Source organism: Perca fluviatilis, chromosome 14, assembly GCF_010015445.1.
Source record: "Perca fluviatilis chromosome 14, GENO_Pfluv_1.0, whole genome shotgun sequence".
In the NCBI taxonomy this organism is placed as follows: domain Eukaryota; kingdom Metazoa; phylum Chordata; class Actinopteri; order Perciformes; family Percidae; genus Perca; species Perca fluviatilis.
The window spans coordinates 20,039,961-20,062,640 of NC_053125.1; the positions used below are offsets into that span (position 1 = coordinate 20,039,961).

Below are 22,680 nucleotides of genomic sequence, written 5' to 3' on the forward strand. Positions count from 1 at the left end.
CACTTCCTGTTTTGTTTTTTTATTTTACAAGGAAAGACCGATTAGACACTGGACGTTCAGATCAGAAAATATAAATGCGTTTAAATGCACATGCAAGTAAATTAAGTATATGTAATTCATGAATTTAACTATACCATCCTCCTCCCTTCTGCTCCCAGTCAAAATAGTTTTGTAGACTTAGTTGAGTGGCTTCACATGCTGTACTGCATTATTCCAGCAGATGGCAGCAGACTGACCACAGCAGGGAGTCCACTCATTTGACCTCAAGGGCCAAACATTTTCATTGGTCTTTTTTTTAAAGACCTTTATTAAATTTTTTTGCAATACAAGTTAACAGGCTATATTACATGCTAAAAGAAGAAGAAGAAAACAACCATGTGCAAACCAGTGCATACTGTGCTTTAAGTGCATAAAGTCCAAGAACTTTCATATGGTGTTGTTTTCCTGCTAATGGAAAGTTGTCTGTTCCTTTATATAACAGAGGGTGCATGATCAATGCACTTTATTCTGTTGTGTTCTGTGGAAACCGATGTATTGCGATTTAAAGATTTTCTGCTGAAGAGAAAGAAAAGCTTTGCATTCACTTTTAAAAGTCACATAATATACTACAAGCAAAGTTTTCTGAACAGCTTGTGGCAAAAGTCTTCTGTTCACCTCAAATTGACGAATTAAGCCACAGCCAATCACATTGGGAGGGGATTATTGTCTGTGGTGCTGCTCACTTTTTCTACCCAACTTGCAGAGTATCAGTGATTTGTACTTCACAACTTTTGAGTTGTAACCATTTTGTCGTAACAAGAAAGATGTGCTCCTTGTGTTAAGCGTCATGCAGCTAATGGTGAGTACAGGTTTGCTACAATTGTTGTTTTTATATTTAAAAGAGGTTTTACTGGTTTATCTACTAAAGCATATGTGAAACATATATGTGAAACAAGAAAGTGTGTTTACTTTACTTACTTAATATTACATTGATGTAATATTAACATGGACATTTTCTGATCACACTTAAAGGATTAAGAATGAATATATTGTCCTGGAATATATATTCTCTTTTAATGCATTATTTAATTTCAAAATTGAGAACTAGAAGTGTGTGTACACGTATGGTTGCTTACAACGATTTTCTCTGTGGTGGACCGCTAACATGGGCGATTTTAGACCCTTTTTAGGGGGGCTCAAGCCCTTAAATTTCATCTCAACCCCCCTAAAAATTATAATAATAAGATTTTAATAAGGAGGTTGTGCCAGACTCCCGCCTTTGGCTGAGTCTCTATCTGATCTGTCAGAGGGAGAGCAGGAGACAGTGAAGTAGTTGGTAGTCCCCAGAGAAGAAGTAGGTAATTTAATGGCGCAGATTAGAACCCAAATTGAAACGTAAGCAACTAAAATTGCTGAATGTTAGAACATTGTGTCGTTGTTATTACTGTGACTTATTAAGTGTCAGGTTTAGTTCCATCATAGTGTTAATAGTATCAAAAAATGTTAGCTTAAAATTTATATTCACGTTTGATCATTTTTAATCTTTATTTAATACAATGATCAGTATGGTTTACAAAGGATGGACACATTATCAAGAACACCTGACATTATAATGCAAACAAATGCAATAATGTTTCAATGTTCTGAAGCTATGTGAAGCTATGTGGGCTTGATATTGCCCTGGGTTTCACCTCTCAGGTTCATGATTTGTTTTTTTGGGGGGATGAAACACTTCCTGTAGTGATGGTCAAATGAAGCTTCGCGAACCACTGTGTATATTTTCTGAGCTCACTAGATGGCGCTCTCTGTTCTGTTGTGTATTTGGTAGCAATGCTGTAATGTTGTGTGGAGAGGAATCCGCTGACGCTGTTTCTTGATTATAAAGGTTTATTTACATCAAAGAATTCAGCATCAATTTACAAGCTCTGAAGAGCCTGGAGAGCAACAGTTTTCCCAATTCTCCAATGGTCACTCTGTCTTTCTTTGTTTGAAAACGGTATATATCTATAATGTGTGTAACATAGATGGGGGAGGAAACAATAATTTGACCAATGGCTACAAGCCAACTGGCCTTCTTTTCTCTCTCTTGGGGGCCCCATTGATAACACTTTCCAGATGTTTCAAGAGAGGTGTCCTCTGAAAGTAGGGTAAGGTTCATCTGAGTTCTCCTGTCGAACCTTAGGTAACAACCATAAATGTTCAGATAAAGCTTAAATACAAGTTATATAGAATGGTCAGATACAATACGATGATAATATACTTCAGTTCAAAAAAGGTTTGAAAACGCACTGAATTGCCATTCCTTTAACCTTTTTCTTTGAACAGAAAGCGCCATCTAGTGAGCTCAGCAAAAATAAAGACTTTCTTTTGTAAAAAAAAAGTAAGATCTTTATATTGTTGTATTACTGACTATGTGTTATTTTGATACAGCTTATCTCACTTCTCCCATGATACTAAATGTATTTATAGTATTTACTTCACTAATAATACGGAAACTAATTCAAGTTTTTGTTTTGGGCTTGTAGAATTTAATTTTGTGTTATTCTCTAAATAAGAACCCATAACTTCATTGTGTTTTACCCACTCCTGAAACATATGTCTTTGATTGCAGTAAAATAAAGTGAATATATGAAAATAAACTATAAGAACAAAGATTATGGTAGCACCATCAGAATAAATCTCCACACCGAAACAATATGCTTGGATGGTTGTATTGTGCTATACTGCACAGGTGATCTTGTGTGTTTGGCCCAACCCGATGCATATTTGTGTTTTATTCATATTTTCATGTGCTAAAAAAAAGTACATTTCACAGTGTGAGTAACTGTTAGTGCTGGTTTGATCATAATTTGCATATTTGCCATGAAACATTATTCTGCTTCCTTAATAAACTGAAGGGAGTGCAGTTTGTGTTTTTTGATAAAGTACGTGTTAAAATGTATTTTCTTTAAACAGAATTTGTTAAAATTATTGTGATTGGTTCACTCCACACTAAAATGTCAGTTTCATCCAACAGAGCGAAGATGCAGTGGAGTCTGTTTGTGCTCATTCTGATGGGTAGGTGGATCATCTTATCAGATCTACAGTGTTTTTATAAAACAGCTGGACAGCGCTCACTTCTTATCAATAAAATAAGTAAAATGAGTGGACTCCGAGTCCCATTTAAATTAAGAGCATGGTGTGAGTTTGATTTAATGAACAGATCATTGCCAAGCTATCCGCTCAATCACTGTAGTATTTTCTCTGAAAATAGCCACCTGCTGCCACTGGGAGCAGGGTTGATTTGCTGGTGTAATGCATGGGTTTATATCTACAAACCCATTCCTCATAACTTTCAGAGAAGTTTTCTAAAATAACTTGGTAATAATACGGGCTTCAAATAAACCGCATTGAAAACATTAGAAACTGCCCATATTTCTTGAATTTTGCACTTGTTTGAACACAAATATAGACTTTTACTGTATTGATATTATAAATAAGGGTCTGTTTGGCATTTGTAAAGAGTTTTAACCGAGAATATGTACTGCAGTTTACAGTTTAAAAATATACTTTTTGCATACATTTGCATGCTCACTTCATCTGCTGTGTCAACCTAAAGCATATCTATGTTAATAATACATTATAATTTATTAGGGGATGTTTATTGTTTTCCTTTTGAATTCAAATTGAAATAACATACTTTTTTTTCTGCAACTTTTCTTAAGAAGTTTCTAGGAAATGATTTAGAAATGACAGACCTGTTTAAATAAAGCTCCATTTCACTTGAGTGTTAAGACTCACAGACTGTGATGGAAGGTAACTGTAATGCTTGATCATCACACTTGAATCCAAAAAGAATAAAACAATTATAATTAAACAGTCAACAATAAAAATGATTGCAGCATGACAGTCATCCTGACCCAGCAAGCAAAAGGTTCTCTTCAAATTTAGTAAATTACTTTTTTCAGAAACCAAGATTGTTTATCTTTAAAATATAGTCAAAAACTAAGTGGAACAGGAATTAAATTGATTTTCCCCATACTTAAATGGAATCTTCTGCCACAAAAGCTGAATTGGGTCCAGTCAGATGGCTGAGAGAAGACTACTCTATATCTGAGAATGCTCTTTGATGCTTTTAAGTTTTAGAAAGTCCTCTTTTACAAACAGTTGTCATTTTGTATGAAAGGTTTGTTTGTACATGGGCAACAAAATACTGTGCAATGGTTCAACCAGACTGACAATATAAAGGGTAGAAAGAGATTCCTCTGAGAAAAACAGTTGAACAAGAAAAGAAGAAATCAGAAGTCATTGGGAAAATTAACTGGAAGCTTAGCGTCAAAACGTGTGCAGATTTAAACCGGTTACTGTTTCAACCGGTTACTGTTTCAGTGCACAATAATGCAGCCCATAACAAGCTGGAGTTAACAGGCGTGTTGCTATAATGATCGAGGGTCACTTTTGTGGACTGGAAAGAAATAAAGCGAAAATGGTTCCGACAGTACTCTCCTCTGTCATGCGACACAGTGGGGACACTTAGACTGAATGGAAGTTTTAATCATTTAATTCTGCTTGTTTTGGATTGGGACCTAAACTCTACCTCTTTAAAATAAAAATAATACATCTGAACTCCACTTTTTTGATCTCTGCTGAAATAGCCGTAATGGAAGAAAGAAGAAAAAGATCCATATAACAGTTAATTCCAAACTGAACGGCCGTGTTGCTGTAGCATTTCGAAATGATGCTTGTTGGACAGTCCATGTTTCACTCGTGTTTGTTTTCCATGGCAATATGTAAATGACCTCTGTCATAACTGATATGGACTTCTTCTTGCAATCAATGGTGGCAACAGAGATCTAAAACATCTGTGTTTTAAATATTCAAATGATGGCAGTACAGTGGCTACATGTGAAGCATGTGTTGTATTGACAGCAGTCTACATCTGCACATCAGGGAAAGACATCAGAGAGACACAACGAGAGAAGAAGCCACCAGATGTAAGTTTAACATCTGTGATGTCACCTGAGGAGGGTTTTTTTTTTTTTTTTTTTTTTTTTTTTTTTTTTTTTTTTTTTTTTTTGTGTGTTTGTGTGTGTGGGTGTGGGTGTGTTGTGTGTGTGTGTGTGTGGGTGGGTGGGTGGGAGAGGTGGACAGTGTTGAATATAGAATCAAATTAATATTGTGAATTTATCTTTTTCATTTACCAGACTTGATTCTATTCAATTCATAATTGCAATTTCTGTGTTATGTGATCGTTTCATTTTGTAGCGTTTACTAATAGTGGACACAATAAGAGAAACACCTGACAATATAATACAATCAATTAGAATAAGCTTTGGGGCACAAAGTTAAGTTTTTGATTCCATTGTTTCAGAGGTTGCTTTGAATTTACTGGTGAATGACTGATTGCATCTTTTATACATCTTATTCTGTGTATCACTCAAGATATAAGAAAATGACAATAATCATAATACAATAATTATGATCTGTACTCTGCAGTGTTGCATGTCTGTCCGTCCTTGGAGAATGATCCCTTCTCAGTTGCTCTTCCTGAGGTTTCTTCCATTTTTAACAGTTTTTTTTTTTTTTTTGGGGGTGGGGAGGGAGTTTTTCTTGTGGAAGCAGGGGGTCAAAAAGGACAGAGGGTGTCGTATGCTGTACAGACTGCAGAGCTACCTGAGGCAACGTTGTGATCGGGATTATACAATTTAGTTGAACTGTTTCTGTTGCTGTTTTGTATTTTTATTGTGTATATTTCTGTTCCCTGTTGTGTATATGTCTGTTCCTTATTCCCCTGTTCATTGTGTGTTTCTGTTTATCCTGTTTTAACTGTGTATTAGCGTTTTTATTGTGCATTCCTGTTCATTGGTGATTATTTCTGGTTCCTGTTTTATTTTGATAGTGTGCTTCACCTGTTGTCTCACCTGTTTGATTTACCCATCACCTCATGTATTTAGCCTCTGTGTTCCATTTGTCTCTTGTCAGATCGTTTTGCGTTTCTTCCTGTTCGTTCCTGCCTGTGTGTTGCCGTCAGCCAGTTGTGGATTATTTGTGTGTTGCTTTTGGTTTTCCCTGCGTGACTCTGAGTGTTTACCAGTCTTTGTACTGCCGCTTTTGTTAATAAATCCCTGAGTTCGACCATCTCCTGCCTGCCTGCCTCCCTCTCTCTGCGTTTGGGTCCACATTCCTTGCTCCCACATAACACAGAACATCTACAAACTTCTATACAGAAACAGTTATTCTACTGTTGCATTGCACTGTTTTATTCATGTGTATTTTGCTCAAATATATAACTCTCAGTGGTTTAAAAAAAAGCAGTAATGGATGTGCATTGTAGTTCAGGTTTGACTATGGTTTGCATAGTTCCTACCACCCCTATATTCCTCTTCCTTATCGACCAAACTTTGTATACTGGAGGGAGTGGTGCAGTTTTATTTCATCTGGACAAACAGTCCAGAGACACACTGTTAGAATAATTGTGTTGGTTCACTGTACACTAAAATATCAGTTTCATCTTAACAGAGCAAGGATGCAGTGGAGTCTGATTCTGTTCATTCTGATGGGTAGGTGGATAATCTGCTACTGCTGGTTTTGTATTAGCTATACTGCAAAATTACTATATCATAATCTGGATTAATAAAACAATTGGGGCAGTATGGGGCATGCTATCATTTGCTAATGAGATTCTTGCTATTCTATTACAACCAATACTGACCATTTTTTTGTTTTTAGGCCAGTGTTCCTTCTTTGTGTGTGAACTCTATGAGTACCACTTCATTAATGAGAGTAAGACCTGGAGTGAAGCTCAGTCGTATTGCAGGGAGCACTACACTGACCTGGCCACAGTGTCTAACGCGACAGATATGAACAAACTCCACGGCTCACAGAATCAAGATGGAGCCTGGATTGGGCTGCACTGCATCTACACAAAAAGCATCAACACGTGGTGGTGTTCTCTTCCAGGGGAGGAGGGCAACAATCCTGAGAACTGTGTGCTGATGAGGGATGGTGAATGGTTTGACTTCCCTTGTACTCATGAATGTAAATGTATCTGCTACAATGGTGAGAATATGTGGCTAATAATTTATTATGTAGCTATATACAGTGTATCATCCTGTCTACCAATACTTTTCTATGTGGACACCTCATCTTTTTTGTATAGAATTAAGTAGAAATTTGGTAGATTGGTTAAAAAAATATATATTTAAATAACTAGAATGAAATCTTTTTTTCTTTTTTACTTTTTGCATTAGTGATATCTTGTATCCACTTGTTTATGTAATAGATTCTAGTCAAGTAAAGACGCACTCTTAATTATGTGATCCACCTGATTATACTATACACACTTTGATCTATTAATATCTGAAACTCCAGTGGAATCATGTGTATTTAGATCACATTATTTATTTATTTTTTAGGATTTTATGAAACTAAATAACTAACTAATAACTAAGTATGTCTTTTTATTCCACAGGAACTAGGACATCTGGCAAATCATTTAGTTTCATTAACAATAAGATGATCTTGCCAGAGGCTCAGAACTACTGCAGAGAACATCACACTGACCTGGTCTGTGGAGTCCAACAGCTACAACACGAAGATCTCCGGACAGAAGCAGGTTTTGAACGTAACTTGTGGATCGGCCTGTTCAGAGAAGTCTATAAGTGGTCGGCTGGGGGCAATTTCTCTAACAGCTACTGCGATCTGCAGTTACTTAAAGATAAAGAATGCAGAAAAATATGTGCTGTGAAAATGTTAAATGGAAAATGGAGTTTTGATGAATGTAATAAAACAAAACCCTTCTACTGCTATGACGGTGAGTTTTGCAAAAGTCTTACACTATTGATAGGGATACTATGCATGTATGTTGAACTTTCAGTGCTCTCAGTATTCTTATTTCAAGGAAGAATTACAAAAAAAGCAGAAGATTTAAAGATCAGTTCATGTCTGACCTACATAAGCTACATCTGTTTTTGTTTTACAAAAGGTGGTTTCTTTAAGTGTCCAAACTTTTTTTCCATGACCGATAAAGTTATCCTGATCAAAAAGGCAAAGACCTGGAAGGACGCCTTGGATTACTGCAGAGAACACCACCGTGATCTGGTCTCCATCACCAACCTCGACCAGCAGAGATGGGTCCAAGAGATAGCCAAGAACGCCGACAGTTCCCACGTCTGGCTGGGACTGCGCTACACCTGCACTCTGGATTTGTGGTTCTGGGTCAATGACAAGCTGGTCTGCTATGAGAACTGGTCCTCAGGAGAAAATACTGAGGCTTGTGACATGGCTGCAGCCATGGACAGTGAAGGACAACATAAGTGGTTCCAAAAAGAAATTGACAATGAGAAGTTTAATTTCATCTGTTCTAAATTAAAACCCATCTACTCACGGTTAGCTGGCGTTTTTATTATTTCACTTTGTTTACAGTGGTGGTGTGCATTTTTAGTTGATGTAGTTTGTCATCCACGTCAATCATTTGTTGATAAAAGGATTATAAAAACAAATCTATAATGTTTTGCTTCTTGCATTTAGAAAAGAATCTACTTTTTGGTTGGGATCTGTTAATGGTTATAATATGTAAATATATATTTTTGTCATAACTTTTTTTGACTTTTATGCAATTTTTTTTAAATGATTTGTCTAAGGCTAATTAAAGTAAACTAACTCTTAAGCATGATGTTGTCATCTCTTTCACTGGCCTGTGCCTCATCTGACAGTAAAAACATAGACTACCATCTTCATGGCCACTGGTTCAATCTGTAGTGTGTTTCATAAGTTATTTTTTTTTTTATAGGCTATAGCCTATAGGTCCTAAAGATTGACCTGAAAAGTAACTCCTAAACTCAGTTGTCTCTGCAGTTTAGTGAAGTACAAGGAGCCTTGCAGTAGCAGAAAATGGAAATACTCAATACATAAAAAATGTTACTTATAAGAACAGTAGGCCTATTTAAGTTAATGTAATTGTACTTTCCACCACTGATAAGTGGCTCTGCCAGATTCCTTATGGCTTTATTCAGTCAATAGGGAAAACCCGAGAAGTAGGAGGTTCACTGAGATAGTCACGGATGTTTTTTTGATGAGACGTCTTTCATAAATACTCAACAAGTCCAGAGGGCGCACCTGAGCCCGGGCACTTGACACAAGACCACACCGGCAAGGTCGGGGTTCCACCGGTGCTTATTCACTCTTACTTTATCAGGCCTACAGTAGCCTATATATTTCAGTATTATTAAGTCTATCAAGTGTTTACACTATGGAGGATCCTTACAAGCATCCTGTTTTCTTCGAGTTTCCCAGTCTGGACGAAGAGCAACGGAAGAGAATAGAAACCTACTTCCATATTCGCCGCAAATCAGGAGGTGGAGACTGCGGCTCGATAACAAACATACATGATAAAGTGTACAGCATCGCCTTTAAAGAGCGAGAAGGTAAGACAGGCTATGTGGTTTAAACGTGTATCTGTTTAATTGGAGTAGGCCTCTGTCGTGTTGTGCTGGTGAAAGTGAAAGTATGCATGCGCTGGAAACATATTGATTCGATTATTTGTTTTTATATAGGCTGCTATAATAACCAAAGTGTAGCCTACTGCTTGCAGAGCCACATCCAAACATTTTGACTGTCGATGTTACTTTTTCACAAAGCCTACTCAATTCACAGTTTGAAGTTTCAAACATAGGCTATTTTAGTTTCACTTTCACATTGAGTTTAGACTGCTACTTAAATAGAACAAGATCATTCTTAGACTAAGCATATTTTATATTTGTGTCAACTTTATAATTCCCGATGTTGTGAGGAATTTCATAAAACAAAAGGAATCAACAACGAATGAAAAAAAAAATGTTTCATTCCAATCACTGCAGCACATGATTGCCTTGATAAGTTCACCTCCACTGGAGAGGGTGTGGCAGTCATACTGTAACAGCTGATGTAAACATCGATTAGTTGAAATGAAAAGCTGCACACGGGTAGGATAGATACACAGGGCTCCTGGCCATAGGCTGAAGCCATAGGCTACATGTAAAATGCCCCCCACCTTCCTACTGAGCAAAATACCCCTACAAAACAACTACATTGTTTAACGTGTTTTTTGCCTTTTTGTAGTTATTTTGCATTTATTTGTGGTAGTTTGTGTCATTTTGCTTCTTTTTAGTGGTTATTATGCATGTCTTTTCTGTTAGTTATTTTCTGTCCACTTGTAGTCCTTTTGTATCTAGTAATTGTGGCATCTCTTTGTGGTTGTTTTGTGTCTCCTTGTAGCTATTTTGCATCTCTTTCTAATTGTTTTTGCATTGCTTTGTTGTCATTTTGTGTCTCTGATTAATTTGTCATTTTGTGTGTTTGTGTAGACATTTTGCTTCTCTTTGTGGTCCTTTTGCATCTCTGAGGCCATTTTGCATCACTTTGTCGATTAACGGCTTTTTGTAGTTGTTTTGTTTATCTCTGTGGTATGTTTAATCTAAATACAGCACACTATACAGAACATGGTTCCCAGGGGCCCCCTGACCCCTTGGGTCCCTGGGCCTATTCCTGATAGGACCATTCAGTAATCTATACATTCATCGTATCCATTGAAGAAACCGCTGGGTAAAGTACAACCACAGTAAAGTCACTGATAAGTCAGTTATTGCAGAAAGTCAGGAAAAGATTCATGATTCAACATTTATCACACTATATTTATTTAAATAAGAGAATCAGGGAGAGAGGATGTCGGATGGAAGGGCAACACAACTGAAAACTAGTTCTGAAAGTCAAAAGGCCTAATAAGAAATGTCTCTGATTCTGTCTCAGCTCAGCGAAGAGTCCTGCAGAGATCTGAACATGTGTTGGAGTTTGCAGGTGGTCCTCTGGTGCTGACTGTGCGAGACAGCCCAGAATCTTCCCCCTGCTCTCCCATCACTACCTTGACTACAAACAAGTCAGTTAGCCCAAATCTGGACTCCACTTCATCACAGGTCAGTTTCTTCCAAAGTTGTGTCACAAAGTGAATGTTGCACACTTCACTTCACAGAAAAAAAGAATGTTATTTCAGTTGGCTATAGAGAAAAACTACAGTTGTAATCAGTATTATTCTAAATCATCACAAGGCACTTTCTGAGTTCACTTTGAAACAATTGAACATGATTTTTAGGGGTGGGAAAAATAATTGATTCTTAGATGCATCGCGATTCTCTCTTGAACGATTTTTAAATGTGTGATTTTTTATTTAAAAGTTACTGTCTCCAGACAAGTACAAATCAGAAAACAGAGTGACTGAAAGAGCCTGGGATAATGGAAAACACCTTAGAGTTTAGGCAAGAGTGCAGAAAAAAAAATTATATACACATGATCTAATAAGACATACATGAAATAATTAGGCAAAACACATATAGGCTGTTCATCTACTTTGTCACATTACATCTGACACCTTCATGTTCTAAGAAGCCAATTATCCACCTTTAAACATGACTGAGCCTCTGACATGGAAGATTACTGGGAGAGAAGGTGACTTTCACAAGCATGTTTAGGAATTAAAGTGATGGTTCGGAGTAATTCACCCTAGGGTCCTTTGCACCATGACCTCGAGCCAAACACCCCCCCAGAAGCTTTTTTCACCTGGGTCTTACATTGGAAGAGTTAGCGTAGAGTAGCGTTATCAGCTGAATAGCTTAGCGCAGGGGCTAACGGACCCACGTTTGTATCTCGTAAATTACCCCACTAATAATGCCCGAAATTATACCAAACGTCTACAAGTAGTACAAATAGGTTATGCTCTCATAAAACGATGGATTGGAAAGTTTGTAAGTACACCAGAAGTTTATGTAAATAACACTTGCCTGCTGGCTTCTGCTCTCTGCTGTTGTTGTTGTTTAGTAAGGCGAGTGCTTAAGGGCCGTCTACAAATTACAACAACCAAAAGAGATGCAACAAAAATATTTATTAATTTAACTTTTTTTTTAAGTAAGTGCTGTAGTATAACTAGCAGGAGACAAGTAATAATTGAGGTAAGTTTGGATACATTACCTTATTTAATCATTGAATTAATAAATATTTATTATTTTATTATATTGTTGTAACTCTTTTCGGTTAGTAATTTGTAGACGGCCCTAAGCACTCGTCTAACTGCAGGTAGCAGCAGCAGCAAGAGAGCTGAAGAGAGCAGGCAAGTGTTCATAAACTTCTGGTGTACTTACAAACTTTCCAATCCATCGTTTTATGAGAGCATAACCTATTTGTACTACTTGTAGAGCGTTTGGTATCATTTCGGGCATTATTAGTGGGGTAACTTACAAGATACAAACGTGGGTCCATTAGCCCCTGCGCTAAGCTATTCAGCTGATAACGCTACTCTAGCTAACTCTCCCAATGTTCGACCCAGGTGAAAAAAGCTTCTGGGGGGGTGTTTGGCTCGAGGTCATGGTGCAAAGGACCCTAGGGTGAATTACTCCGAACCATCACTTTAAGCACGGAATGACTACAAAACAAAAACCTCAGTAGACAAAACATTTCATTAAAACTTGTGTGTGACAAATATTTGTCAAAATCTAAGCTTTGTCTAGCTGCTTTGTCTAGGAAGTGATTAGCAAACTCTGAGTAGCAAACTCAGATTTATATGTATATTTAAAAAAAATATTTGTATATTCAAAAAATTGTTGCATCGATAATCGGTTTAGAATGGAATCGTTGGCCTCTGAATCGGAATTGAATCATGAGGTGCCAAGAGATTCCCACCCCTAATGATTTTGTATTAAAATGCTTCAGGGTTAGTTAAGCAATAGCAGTCTCAGCCCTTAAAGTGTAGATGTCTTAATCATTTTAAACACATTTTGTGTCTTAAACTGTTATGATAGATAAAAATAATTTAAATTAAACCAAAAAAATAATAATTCCCAAACACCCCACACAATACACCAACCCCTGCCCCCATTATACTCTCACACGTGGAAAACCAAATACACTGATACTCATATCTACTGGTACCAATCTCAGCAACCTTCTCTCTCACCCCCACAAAACAACTACAAGAGGTTCGTACGCTAACGTTCAGTTCTTGTAAAAAAACAAACAACAAATGAAATTATGCAAAAAATTATCGAGCCTACATAACTCGAATTAATCACAGGCCTAGTTATGATTTGAACTTCAATACATCTTTAAAACTGTTGTTATGTACTGAAAACTTAATATAATGTGTATCTTTCAGCAGAGACAACAGTCCAGTCTTATTTCAAGCCTGCCAAGTGGTGAAGAATATGAACTACATGTTGATGCTTACCTTCTTCGTTACCTTAAGGAATGTCCCAAGGCTGGGGAGAAACTAGAGAAAGAATTTGCCTCTGTGGCCTGCTCTGCTCAGCTTTACCCAGAGGAGGGGAGGGTTTCAGTTAGGCGTTTAGCTCCACCTGGTGCTGCAGGTGATGATAGAAACTGGAAAACAGAGGTAGACAAATTATTTGATGGCTACCTGTACCACTATGAGGTAGACCCTCACAAAGTTAAAGCTTTGCTTCAGTCCTGTAGCGCTCATCAGAGCACAGATGAGGTGAAGGTGTACAGCGAGGATGGGATGGCTGTTGTTGTCGGTGAGCGTTCTCAGGTGAGCGCCAGGTTGATGAATGTAGAGGTCTCTTATGTTAAACGATCGTCATGTGTAAGTGAGAAGCAAACCAGCATTCGGCGACTGGGCGAGGCCAAGCTCCGCCTCCTCTGGAAAGAGATCGAGCACAGTTTGGGACGAGATTGTCCAGGAGTGAAGGTAACGCAGGGAGCTGCCGGTCAGTTAGTTTTGGAAGGTTCTGCGGAGGAGATTCTTAAGGCTGGCAATTGGATCTCCGATCAGGAGAAATGGGTGTCGGAAAAGACGGTTTCTGACATGAGCCCACATTTTTTGGTCTTCTTGAGAAGGGCTTACGGAGCTCCAGGGGAGCTAGGTCACTTTTTAGGTGTTGGTAACAAAGTCAAAGTAGAGTTACGAGACACAGAGATACGTTTCTTCTCCCTCTCTGCTGATGAAATTAATGACACAGACAAAAAACTGCATGAAAAATTCAAAGAAGTTAAGATTGATGTTCCTTACTGCTCCGCTGTTCCCTCGGAGCTTCAGGAAAAGCTTAAGTCCAAGACAAATGAGATGAACCAAGGGCAATACAAGGCTCAGGTCGTCTTTGGCTCAGGCAGCTCAGTGTGCTTACTGGGCCACACCAAAGAAGTTGAAGAGCTGAGTGAAGCTGTCACACAGTTTATTTTGGACCAGTCAAGTATAGAAGGACAAGTCATTCTTCCTTACCCAGAGTTAGCACAAGAGTTACCAGGATTGCTGCAGCTGCATGGGTTTGACTATTCAGGGGTAAACCTCCATCCTTTGCCATTTTGCTCTGGGCCCATGGTGGTGCTGGAAGGTCCATCCAGCAAAGTGACTGAGGTCAGGAACAGGCTGGGTCCATTTCTGGACTCCCTGGTTCAGGATAAAGTCACCATTGACATGCCAGCAGCAGTAAGATATTTCGAAAGTCCCAACGGAAAAGGGAACATTTTAAGTGTTGCTCGTTCTCAGAAGTGTATCATACAACTTCAAGAACAACCTCATGCTACTAGACAGATTTTAGCATCTGGAGACACAACAGTTGCACGCTACAGCCTCCGTGATGGGTTCCAGGTGCTGGTGTGTCAGGGTGACATCACCAAACAGGATGCTGATGCCCTGGTGAATGCTGCTAACGAAGATCTGGACCACGTTGGAGGGGTTGCTGCAGCGCTGAGTAAAGCAGGTGGCCCTCAGGTGCAGAAGGAGAGCAGAGTTCTAGTAAAGCAGACTGGAAAAATTCCCACAGGTGATGTGGTAGTGACCACAGGGGGGACCTTAAAGTGCAAGAAACTGCTGCATGCTGTTGGGCCTGTAGGTGGAAAATCAGGTGGCAGAGAGGGGCTGTTACTGGAAAAAACTGTCCAGTCTGCTCTGAATTTAGCAGAGATGATGGAGTTCAGGTCCATAGCCATTCCCTGTATTAGCTCAGGTGTGTTTGGTGTCCCTGTTAGTGTGTGCTCTGAGGCTATTGTTACTGCTGTTAAGAAGTTTGGCAGTCAGGGAGGGAGAAGTCTGAGCAGAGTCATCCTGATTGATAACAGAGGAGAGGTAGTTAGGGCAATGCAGGAAGCATGTGACTGGCTTCTCCAAGGGATAAGTACTGGAAACAGTGCACCGAGAAATCTGGGCTTCCAGATGGATGCTTCTGCCCAAGACACAGCAGGAGGAGCCACTCCTGGAGCTCCTGGAGGTGGTGTCCATGTAGAGATCATTCAGGGAACCATCGAGACCCAGCAGGTAAGACGCTTTTCTGATATAAATTGTGCTACTTGATTCCAGATGTTTTCACAAGCTATCTCCGACCTTCTCCATCCATACACCCCATCCTCAGACGCTGGCCTGCTCTCCATTCCCCACACCAGACTGTACCTTTGGAGACAGAGCCTTTAGTGTTGCAGCCCCATCCCTCCTGAAACACCACCTGTTTACCACAGCCTACAACCTCCTTAAGTGTCCTTGGGTTTCTTGAAAGGCGCTATATAAATAAAAGTTATTATTATTATTATCTGCTGTAGTTGCTGAGTACTGGTGTCTGTTTGCAAACAGAGCAGGATAAACATGGTGGTCATGATCTGTGTTAACTTGGATACAATTGGACTTTTGGATATTCCTAGGTGGATGGCCTGGTATCCCCTATGGTTGGCCATGATCCCCTCTCTACCCGTGTTGGAAACATTTTGTCCAACATTGTTGGACCGCAGCTGACTGCAAAGTTTCATAAGGAAGCAGGAGGAGCGACATTGCCTGGTGCAATAGTCCTGGTGGATGGCCTGCCTGCACTTCATTCTAAAGGAGTGTTCTTCCTCAACCTGCTTCCATGGGATAATAACCAACAAGGAACTGCAGTCCAGGTGAAATTATAAGTTCTGTGAATATGTCTTACTAGACTGTACAACCAGGTCTGTCTTTAATGTGTCTGTGTTTTGTTGTTCCTACTTTCTTAAGACTAAGGGGTGTTGTAACCTTCTTAATCATTGTTTCTTCCAGGTTCTGAGACAGGGCATCAGAAAAATGTTGGCTTCCTGTCAGATCAGAGGCTTTAGTTCAGTTGCTCTCCCTGTGCTTGGGACCGGTGAGGTCCTGCGTTTTCCTCACAGCGTGGCATCCAGGGTTGTACTGGAGGAGGTCCGTGAATTTGAACAGAACCGAGTCACCAGAACATCTTTCCTGATATGTGTTGTAATCCACCCCAATGACAAAGAATCTAGCAAGGTAAAGAAAATACAGTAGCAGTGCCTTGTAGCAAAAAAAGGAGTACACTGGTTGTTATGTTTTGCATGTGGAACTGGAATTAAACCCTTTGCGTTGTCACTACAGGCCTTCCAGTCTGCCCAGGAATCTTTACATCTCAGAGGATTCACAAATGATGCCAACCCAGACCAAGGTTAGTGTGAATATTGTCTTTTTTTCAGTTTCAGGTTGGGCAAGACTTTGATAAAGTGCTTATTCACTAATTCTGTAAAGCTGCAATAAACAGGGCTGAAAAACATCAGAGGCCCCCAACCACGGGCACCCCCATATTAGACACTGTTAAAGTTATGGCTAACATGTTAGAAAAACTACTAGCTGCTTATAAATATGGACAACATTGGTATTCACTTAGTTTTTTTTAAATTTAGTATCCTTCTAACTATGTACTTTCTTTTATACTGACTTTAGCTTCCTTTTACCGCCATGTCTCCATAACTAATGATGAGGTCACTGCCATGTTGGGGGGAGTCAAACTTCAGATGGTTTGTGGTGACATCATCCAGGAGAGAACCGATGCCATTATCAACACAACCGACTTCTCCAACAACCCATCAGGTATGATTGATTTTCTACATGTTTTTGATATTTAAATATACGTGTACACTGGTGTTAGTTTTGAGAGTTTTGTATGTGTTTATATTAACTTAAATCCTACAGTAACTGTTTGCACAAACACAACAGGTGTGTCCCAAGCCATTCTGACTGCAGCAGGGTCCGATGTCCAAGCAGAGTTAGCACGAGGTAAGCCTTCAGAGGAAAACAACTGTAAAAATACTTTGAAAATAAAAAAATATTTTATTTGTACATAGAACAACTGAACACAAAACTGTTTTTGTGCTTAGGTCTAAACGTTAGTGTAAATGTTGTTATATCAATTAAAAGAAACTACAACTAAGCGCATTAGTTTTGCAACAATTTTACCATCCCAAATCTTGTAAACAAATCCAACATAATGTTTTTATTGTCCTATTTGCTTTTATGGTTTTGGCAGTGGGCATTCCAGCAGACCTCATGTGCACAACAGGACCCGGGTTGCTTGGCTGCAAGGAAATCTTTCATGCTAGTTTTAAGTGTGACCCTCAGATAATTCGGGAGAAATGCAAAAAGATACTGAAGCAGTGTGAGAGCAAAGGCTTCAGATCGGCGGCCTTCCCAGCTATCAATACTGGTTTGTACTGTGTGCATGTGTGTTTATGTGGACTTGTGCATTATGCTCAACACCAAATTTGTCTTAAACAAAATAATAACACATTAAGTACAGTAAAACAACTTAGTCAGGTAGAAATTGGTAGATCCATAAATCTATAGATGCATTTCTGTTGGCCTTTAGTAGTAGGATAATGTTTATTTAATGATAGTATGGGATCTAAATGAAAAATCTGAAAATACATTAATACAAATTTGACACATTACAAAATAAAGGTTACTACCAGTCACTGCAGCAATGGTCGTTGGTGGCATCTCCATGTGGATTCACAATCATTGTCTTTTTGACCACATCAGGTAAGGGTGGTATGGACTCTGACAAAGCTTGTAAAGCCATGCTGGATGGCATGACTTCGGCTATTACGGACCTGAAACCAAATTCCCTCACACTCATCCGCATTGTCATTCTCCAGCCACCCGTCTTCCAGGCTTTCAGGTCAGATATAAAGCTCACTCATACAATGGAAGACATACAGTAGTAAGCGTTTTGGCAAGGGCTGCATTGTTTGACAAGTCAGGATAGATTGTTTTAAACTTTCTGTCCTGTGATATTTTTTGCAGATCAGAGCTGGAGAACCGCTTTGGACAAACAGCTGCTCGCCACCTCAGCCTGAAAGGTTTGTTTTTGTTTACAGTATAAGACTTGAAAATGTTTTACTTTGTGCCTAATTATTATCAAATATTAGTTACCAGGTTCATAATATTAGTTTAGCCTGTCAGCATGCTAACGTTGGCTAATTAGCACATGTCAAAACCCAGAGTATTTGACATAATACATAAACAAATTTAATCTGAAGAATGGCATTGTCTTAAATGCAAAGGATTGACCAAAGGTTTTGGAACGTATCCTCTCGGGACCTTGAATATCTGTTGCCACTTCAACCAATCTTCATTTCATTGCCAATCCATCCAATAGTTTTCCAGTTGATTCTCAACTGAAGAGTAACATATCAACCTCATGTAAGTTGTGGCAACGTAACTGTAATTTCCCATGATGATGACACTCGGCAAAAGATTTAACACAAGTGATCTTTTGAGGATTTTACAAATACAAGTCTCCATTGGACAGGTCTTGAATTCCAAAGGTAACTAAAAATACAATGCAAGTTGTGTTGGGGGAGAATATAACTATAAAACCTTAAAGGAATAGTTCACTCAAACACACTTTGAATTGTATATAGTAGTCATCTCGCTAGACTCTCTATGGTCCCAGATTGAAGAAAGAAAGTTGTCTATTGAATGGCTTAGAGAAGAGAATAGCAGCCGGAAAATGAAAGTTTATCAGTGCAAACAGACTTTGATGAAGTCTGAATGAAAGACAGCAAAAAAAGGTTGTAAAATATGTAAAAATCTTTCTGAAAATTCCTGTGCAGCGTTATCCAAGTTACTTGTATCCAGTTGTGGGCTCATGGAAATCCAAACATGACTTTTTATTGCTAAACTATTGCTAAACAAAGCATTGCATGCACAACAAATTCCTTCACAGGAAATGCAAAAAGAAATGAATCCAAAAATACTTTGTGTAGCATCAGTTTAGTGACTTAGCAACATATTGATACCTTTTGGTGAATGGTAAGATTGGCAGATGAAAAGATCGATATAAACAATATTATCAGTTAAGTGAATATTGTGGATATCACAGACTCAATCTTCTCTTGGCTCATTGATGTAATGATGTGTCTCTTTTTGCATGATCTTTTTTTTAGAAAAAGCTAAACAAAAGCTTAAGAAGTGGATGGACAAGTATTCAAGAGCCTCCTCAACTTCAGCACCTCAAGTCAAAACCTTCACCTCCTCAAAGCCACCGCCAGCAGTGATAAGTGTGATTGGTTGTGGTGCAGACACCATCAGGATCATCAGAAGAGATCTGGAGGGGATCCTGCAGAAGCAGCTGGTAGAGCGAGAGGTGGATGTAGATGAGTTTTCCAGGCTTGATGCAATGGAGCTGGAGGCAGTGCAGGCAAAAGTCAAAGTCTTCGGAATAAGCCTGGAGCACAAGAGACGTCTAAGTGCTGAAGATGTCAACGGCAACAGAGCAGGAAACATAGCTAGAGATTGCTCAGAGTCAGATAGAGAGGTCTATGTGCTGAAAGGCCTTAAAGAGGACGTGTTGAGCGTCAGTGACCTTGTAAACCAAGCAATCCAAAAAGCACTTTGCGAAGATCTCCAAGATAAAGAAGAAGCGATGTTGGCTCTTAATGTCCAGTGGTCAATTCAGGATATAAATCAATCCTGGAACGAGCTGAGCCTACATGACAACTATGTGCTGGAGGAGGCTCACAGGAAAAAACAAGTGTCTGTAGATTTGATGGCACCAGACTGCAAGGTGACAGTAAACCTGAGGACCCAAGAAGCCACAAATGGGCTTACAGGCATCACGTACAAAGTGAAAAGGAGCGAGTCTGACACAAGTATGTCACATTTTGTAGTTTTACTTAAGATATATTTTGCTGATTTAAATCCAGCTCTGTGTCATGGCAGTGTGTACAGATTAACGGTCTTTGGTTTCCCTCTGTGGCCGCAGTGAAGGTCTGCCCAGATCTGCTGAATAATGCGAAATGTGATATGGAGGTCAGCCAAAATCTACTGAATGCGTTTTGCTTCTTCCGGCGGATCTCGTCAGACCTAGGTTGCTCCGAGCTCTATGCGCTGCTGCCATGGAGGGAAGCCACGCACCGTTCATATAAACACACTGCCCACACAAAGATGACACAGAGCTGGATTCAAATCAGCAAAGTATTTCTTTAACATTCAGCGACTTGTGTTAAAAACATACAATTCATTTGTGTGACTTTGACTTTAGCCTTAGAGTTGCCAACACAATGGGAACCTATGAACGGAGAAGACTTTAAAAAGGTTGAGCTGCATCCTAACTCAACCGAGTACCAGGACGTAGCCAAGGGTTTCCTCAAAACGGCTAAATACAACATTCTCAAAGTGAGTTTACCAACACATTTTTACATAGCATTAAAAAAAAAACTACAGTACAGAATAAGCAATGGATTGATTTTTTTCTCTTCTCAGATTGAACGTGTGCAAAACTTCTACCTGTGGCATGCCTATTCGGTGTGTAGTCAGCGTATATTTGCCAAAAATGGTCCAGCAGACCTTGGGGAGAAGTCTCTTTACCATGGCACATCCGCAGAGTCATGCAGCTGCATTGAAAGGGACAGATTTGACCGGGGTTACGCAGGAGCACATGGTGAGGAATGTTGTTAAATGGCAAGCTAAGCTAACCAGCTTTTGGCTGTAGCTTCATGAGAGTGGTGTCAATGTTCTCTTCTACTTCTCGGCAACAAAGCGAATAGTGTGTTGAACTCCTCCTTTAATTTGACATGTCTTTTCTTATCTAATTCTATTACAGCTGCAGCGTATGGAAAGGGAGTTTACTTTGCTGTCAATGCAGATTATTCGGCCCGTAGATTTTCCCCAGCAGACACGTCTGGTCTGAAGCGGCTGTATGTGGCTCGTGTCCTGACCGGCCGTTACACTGTTGGTAGTCCTTCCATGAAAGCCCCCCCTCCTCGAGGCTCAGACCCCACTGACCGCTTCGACAGTTTGGTGGACAACCAGCAGCAGCCCAACATGTTTGTGATTTTCCACGATGACCAGGCCTACCCAGAATACCTCATCACCTTCAGCTGAGTAAAACTGAAAAAGTCATGGTTCAACACTGTAGAATGGTTACAGTGATCCTGGTTAAATAGTAAACAATTGTGCTAGCTTAGAATGTGCAACAATTTGAGCCTTTTCTGCATCAAGTTATGTTGCAAATGTCTTTATTTAGGTGAATGAAATTTTTTTATTTTTTTTTTTTTTTTTGGGGGGGGGGGGGGGTTGCACTGGCTAGTTTTGATTTTTTGTGGGGTTGTAACCCCATCCTCTGTATACATTACACCTATAACTGTATAACAAAAACAACCAGATGTGACAAATAGACAAGATGTCTTCTCAGCTGAACAAGCAGTTGCAACAATGGCATGTAGTGAACTTTAACATTAACCATGTGTATCTTCTATTGAAGGAAAAATCTGACGTGATATAAAACCAGAAATTATATTTGATATATTCCAAAGCAGAATGTGCAATACAGTAATATAATGTTAGCGTAATGTAACTCCTATTAAGCCATGTGCAATATTTTTGATTTAGCTAAGATTGTTCTTTTAAGGGTTATTGTATTTTCATTTATCTGATCTTATTGTTTTATATATATATATATATATATAAAAAAAAAACATGTTGTAAAACATGTCTTAGTGCATTATTCATCCAGTGATATGTATATATAAAATATTACATACACAGAATTTTAATAGTAGAATAAGTAATTCTTTTTCAACACAGCAGAGGGAAATCTGCACTAATAAAAGGTCACACACTTTATTTGGATACTAGACTTCCCCTAAGTGAATGTATCGCTGTAAAGTCTGCTTTAAGTGAGTTTCAAGTGAAAAGTGAAGATTCGTTGACTTTACAATGAAGATTTTGTAACAGAGGATTTCAAAGTAAAGATATTTCAGACATTATAAAAGTAGAGAGGATTCTTTTAAAGACAATACTGGAGCAACAGAAGGAGTGTCTGTTTTGCCACCACCATTAATTTACATAATATTTGTGACAAAAATACATACACAAGACTCAATTTAATTACAATTGATACACCTGTACTGAGAATTTTAGAGAGAGTACACCTTTCTTAAGAATATAAATAAAAGCTTTAATAAAAATGATTGCAAATAGGATTATGATTTTGTGGTACATTATTTTAAAGGAATTCGAAAATGGTGGTAATCATGTGACTAATGAATCACTGAGAACACAATATACACATTTCAACACAACATCAATAAAATATTCAAATAGTTTATCAAAAAGGTAACTGTCAATGAACAATACAAATACCATCTTATTATGCTTGCATTGCACTCAAACAGAAATCGGTTATGTAAGAATGAAGAACTAAGAAGAGAATGTTGTGGAAAATCTCTTTGGTGTACACCACACAGTCTCACTCCTATCGCTCGTCAAATGTCTGACGCATGGTCAAGGACCCCTGGCGTTTTTCAACGACAGGGGGTACCCGATAGCGTTATTATTTTTTCGACGAGGGGTCCGTCAGATAGACATTCATGTTATCCCTCCCTGTTTATTTATATTTTTAAAACTATAACGCTACATCTATCAACATTTATTTAGATGTTATC

General features: G+C 38.8%; 2 protein-coding genes across 4 annotated transcripts; both read left to right on the forward strand.

Annotated features, from left to right (window-relative positions):
- Positions 1-784: 784 nt before the first annotated feature.
- On the forward strand, positions 785-8,683 carry LOC120572527 (macrophage mannose receptor 1-like). The gene is made up of 8 exons (XM_039821861.1): positions 785-838; positions 2,996-3,036; positions 4,909-4,952; positions 6,478-6,518; positions 6,688-7,017; positions 7,430-7,771; positions 7,988-8,257; positions 8,673-8,683. Exons 4-8 carry the CDS (start codon positions 6,485-6,487, stop codon positions 8,681-8,683), a joined length of 987 nt encoding a protein of 328 aa, XP_039677795.1. The 5' UTR covers positions 785-838; positions 2,996-3,036; positions 4,909-4,952; positions 6,478-6,484.
- Positions 8,684-9,060: 377 nt separating this feature from the next.
- LOC120573418 (protein mono-ADP-ribosyltransferase PARP14-like) lies at positions 9,061-21,266 on the forward strand. 3 transcript variants are annotated; one of them, XM_039823138.1, is made up of 15 exons: positions 9,061-9,383; positions 10,744-10,907; positions 13,136-15,253; positions 15,631-15,867; positions 16,004-16,228; positions 16,334-16,400; positions 16,676-16,822; positions 16,949-17,008; positions 17,259-17,435; positions 17,771-17,909; positions 18,035-18,090; positions 19,180-19,884; positions 20,277-20,410; positions 20,498-20,675; positions 20,838-21,266. In XM_039823138.1, exons 1-15 carry the CDS (start codon positions 9,209-9,211, stop codon positions 21,116-21,118), a joined length of 4,863 nt encoding a protein of 1,620 aa, XP_039679072.1. In that variant the 5' UTR covers positions 9,061-9,208; the 3' UTR covers positions 21,119-21,266. The 3 variants fall into 3 exon arrangements, with proteins under 3 accessions (XP_039679072.1, XP_039679073.1, XP_039679074.1); XM_039823139.1 differs by having other exon boundaries at positions 13,139-15,253; XM_039823140.1 differs by lacking the exon at positions 19,180-19,884.
- Positions 21,267-22,680: the final 1,414 nt, after the last annotated feature.